The sequence below is a fragment of the Lactuca virosa genome, chromosome 4 (assembly GCF_052849685.1).
Source record: "Lactuca virosa cultivar CGN04683 chromosome 4, Lactuca_virosa_CGN04683_v6, whole genome shotgun sequence".
In the NCBI taxonomy this organism is placed as follows: domain Eukaryota; kingdom Viridiplantae; phylum Streptophyta; class Magnoliopsida; order Asterales; family Asteraceae; genus Lactuca; species Lactuca virosa.
In genome coordinates, this window is record NC_136429.1 from 46,073,168 (window position 1) to 46,076,048 (window position 2,881).

Consider the following 2,881-nt stretch of genomic DNA (forward strand, 5'->3'; position numbering starts at 1 on the left):
GATGATGAAGGAGATGAAGTTAGGAACTTAAAACAACATACCTTGGTGCTTTAATCTTGAATTAATTGAAGGAAATCGAGACTTTGGTTAGGGTTTAAGAGGGTTCGTCCGAAGATGGGAATGAGAGGGGAGAGAAGACACACGATCGAGAAGGTAAGAGGCAGGAGGGTTTAATTGAAAACCTATTAAAAACGCATGGTCTTTAATCTAAGTGCATGACCTACAGGCATGGTTGATCGAGCTGTGATTTGTAACCGTGCGATTTTTTTTGTTTGGACCAGCAACTCGACGCACGGTGTGTGGCTAGGCCATACGTTTTTCTTCTATGCCCGTGCGTTTGGAACTCTTGTCCGTGCGAATTTTTTTTTGAATTGTGATGTGAACGCACAGTCTAGCCCTAGGCCGTGCGTTTTTAGTTTTGTTCCCATGCGTTTTCAAGTTTGCCGTACCAATTTTTTTTCTTTAAAAACCTCGAAGTGCAAGCACGGGTAAAAAAAATCAAGTCGTGTGTTTTATGCCTAGCCCATGAATTTTTTGTGATGGCCGTGCATTTTCTTCTGTTAACCTCAATAATCACGATTTTTTTTCCAAAACCAACTTTGCTCTCGACCCTTATATAAGAAAATTGTTTTGTATGGAACCCTCGAAAAGACTCAAAAACATTGCAACACAGATGAAATAAAGTAAAATAAAGAAAATGGAAAGAAATATTCCCGAGTTGCCTCTCGGTTAGCCGCCCTTGGTTCAAGTCTTTGGCTCGACTTTGCCTTTAGATTCACTCAATGTAGTCCGAGTGTTCCAAGCTATCAACCTCCATGTCATTCTCTTGTAAACCTTCATAAAAGACCTTTAACATGTGACTATTAACTTTGAACACTTTTCCAGTTTTGTTACTTTTAATCTCGACTGCACCATGATCAAATACATTAGTAACAATGAACGGTCCTATCCACCGAGACTGTAACTTACCGGAAAACCATTTAAGTTGAGAGTCATAGAGAAATACCTTTTGACCAATCTCAAAGGTCTTACAGGAGAGGTACTTATCATGGAATGCTTTGGCTTTGTCTTTGTAGATGCGTGAGCTCTCGAATGCTTCATTTCTTATCTCCTCCACCTCTTGAATCTCTAACTTTCGGTGGACACCCGCTTCATCAATCTTCATGTTTAGCTTTTTGACAGCCTAGAAAGCTTTGTGCTCCAGTTCAACAGGAAGATGACAGGCTTTGCCAAACACGAGTCTATAAGGTGACATCCTAATTGGAGTTTGTTGAGTATTATGTATTGCGTCACTGGGCCTGCTTGTTTAGTCCGTTTGTATAAACGAGTTAGGCATGTCCACTCGTATTTATTGCTAGGGTTAGAGTATATAAGGTGCATGCATGCATCGTATTTTAGTTAACTCTGATATTATCTTTGTAACCCTATTTTACGCCTCTACAGAAGTAATTCTTCATCGAGTTCTTCTGAGGCGTGACTGTTAATCATTCAGCACCAGTTTGATCAATATCGTGTTCTTGTTGTTTACCTGTTTAAATCTATTCAATCTTTAAGGTTTTAATCCTATCAATTGGTATCAGAGCAGGATACTGTGTAATCTATACGCATCTCTTCTGTTTATAGAGTTTTAGGGTTTCCGTTAATATAGGATCTAACTCAGTCGTCTTCTACATCATTCTGACGGCTCAAAGAGATCTTGATAATACCCTATAAACAATCATTGTTTACACGTATGATTCTTTACAGGTATCGAAAGTTTCTTCACATGTAGCACAACGATTCCAACATCAACTCCTTGAATATCTCAAGCAGTATTGGATCAACAACTAGAATCCCGATTCTTTTTCCTCACGAATATGAAGTCTGGGCGATGCACTTTGAATATTATGTTCTAGGCTCAGAAGATAATGGTTGGGAGGCAGTCACTCTAGTTCCATTTGTTCACACAGAGACCAAGAGAAAAATCAAAACTCAGAGAGAATACAACCAACTGCTCCTTGATGTGAAGGACGTGCCTCAAGACGAGAAAGACAAACTCATGAGCAATATTAAATCAATGAGAATCACTACATTCGCTTTGCAAGCAGATACTTTCCGTCTCGTGAGCTCTTGTGACACAGTGAAGGCCATTTGGGATAGGTTGAGAGAGCTCTACTCCACAGACACAGATCTAGAGCATTCGACTCAAACGCTCCTTCTATCCGAGTTTGGCGAATTCATTCAAAAGTCTGAAGAAACACTGATTGCCACGTTCAATCGATATAATCATCTTCTCAGCAAAATGATGAAGAATGGAATAGGACGCGAACTGATTGAGAAAAAGGTCACGTCCATGAACGGACTGCGATCAGAGTGGAAGGCAGTAGTGTTAACTGTTAAAGCGCACGAACAGTTCAAGAATTATACTCTTGCGAAGCTTGTGGGTATTCTGAAGGCACGAGAGAGTGAAGTGACGAAAGAAGCGAAGGTGGTTTCTGGAATGGGGTCTTTAGACTTGGTTGCGAAAGGCAAGACAATGACTGATGACAGATCTGGATCAGATCACTCTGAGCATGAGCTCTCAAACGAAGATTTCGCTTTAATGGTGTCAAACCCTAAGCGATTTTCTAGAAAGAAGTTTCCCTCAAGTAAAAACAGAAACTGGCAGGGAAGCTATAGCTCGGAGAAAGTGAAAGAGGAGAACAGGAGTGGTTCGCAGAAAGAGGAAGAGAAGAAGTAGAAAAAGTTGGTTGGTGACTCTGGATACGATTGTAACTATTGTCATGGTAAAAACCATCTTGCCAAGGAGTGCATGTTGCGAAGGCAGAATGAGAAGAATGAAGGAGAGGATAAGGAAGCTTACCATCTGAGAAAGTTGGAGGAGATCAAGAGGAAGAAAACT

General features: G+C 40.5%; 1 protein-coding gene across 1 annotated transcript; it reads right to left on the reverse strand.

Annotated features, from left to right (window-relative positions):
- Positions 1-775: 775 nt before the first annotated feature.
- On the reverse strand, positions 776-1,165 carry LOC145104388 (uncharacterized). The gene has a single exon (XM_079041646.1). It carries the CDS (start codon positions 1,163-1,165, stop codon positions 776-778), a length of 390 nt encoding a protein of 129 aa, XP_078897772.1.
- Between the last annotated feature and the right edge of the window lie 1,716 nt (positions 1,166-2,881).

Bases quoted from the DNA above. Each gene is read 5' to 3' on its own strand.
- LOC145104388 (XM_079041646.1), bottom strand. From the start codon at position 1,165: ATGAAGATTGATGAAGCGGGTGTCCACCGAAAGTTAGAGATTCAAGAG.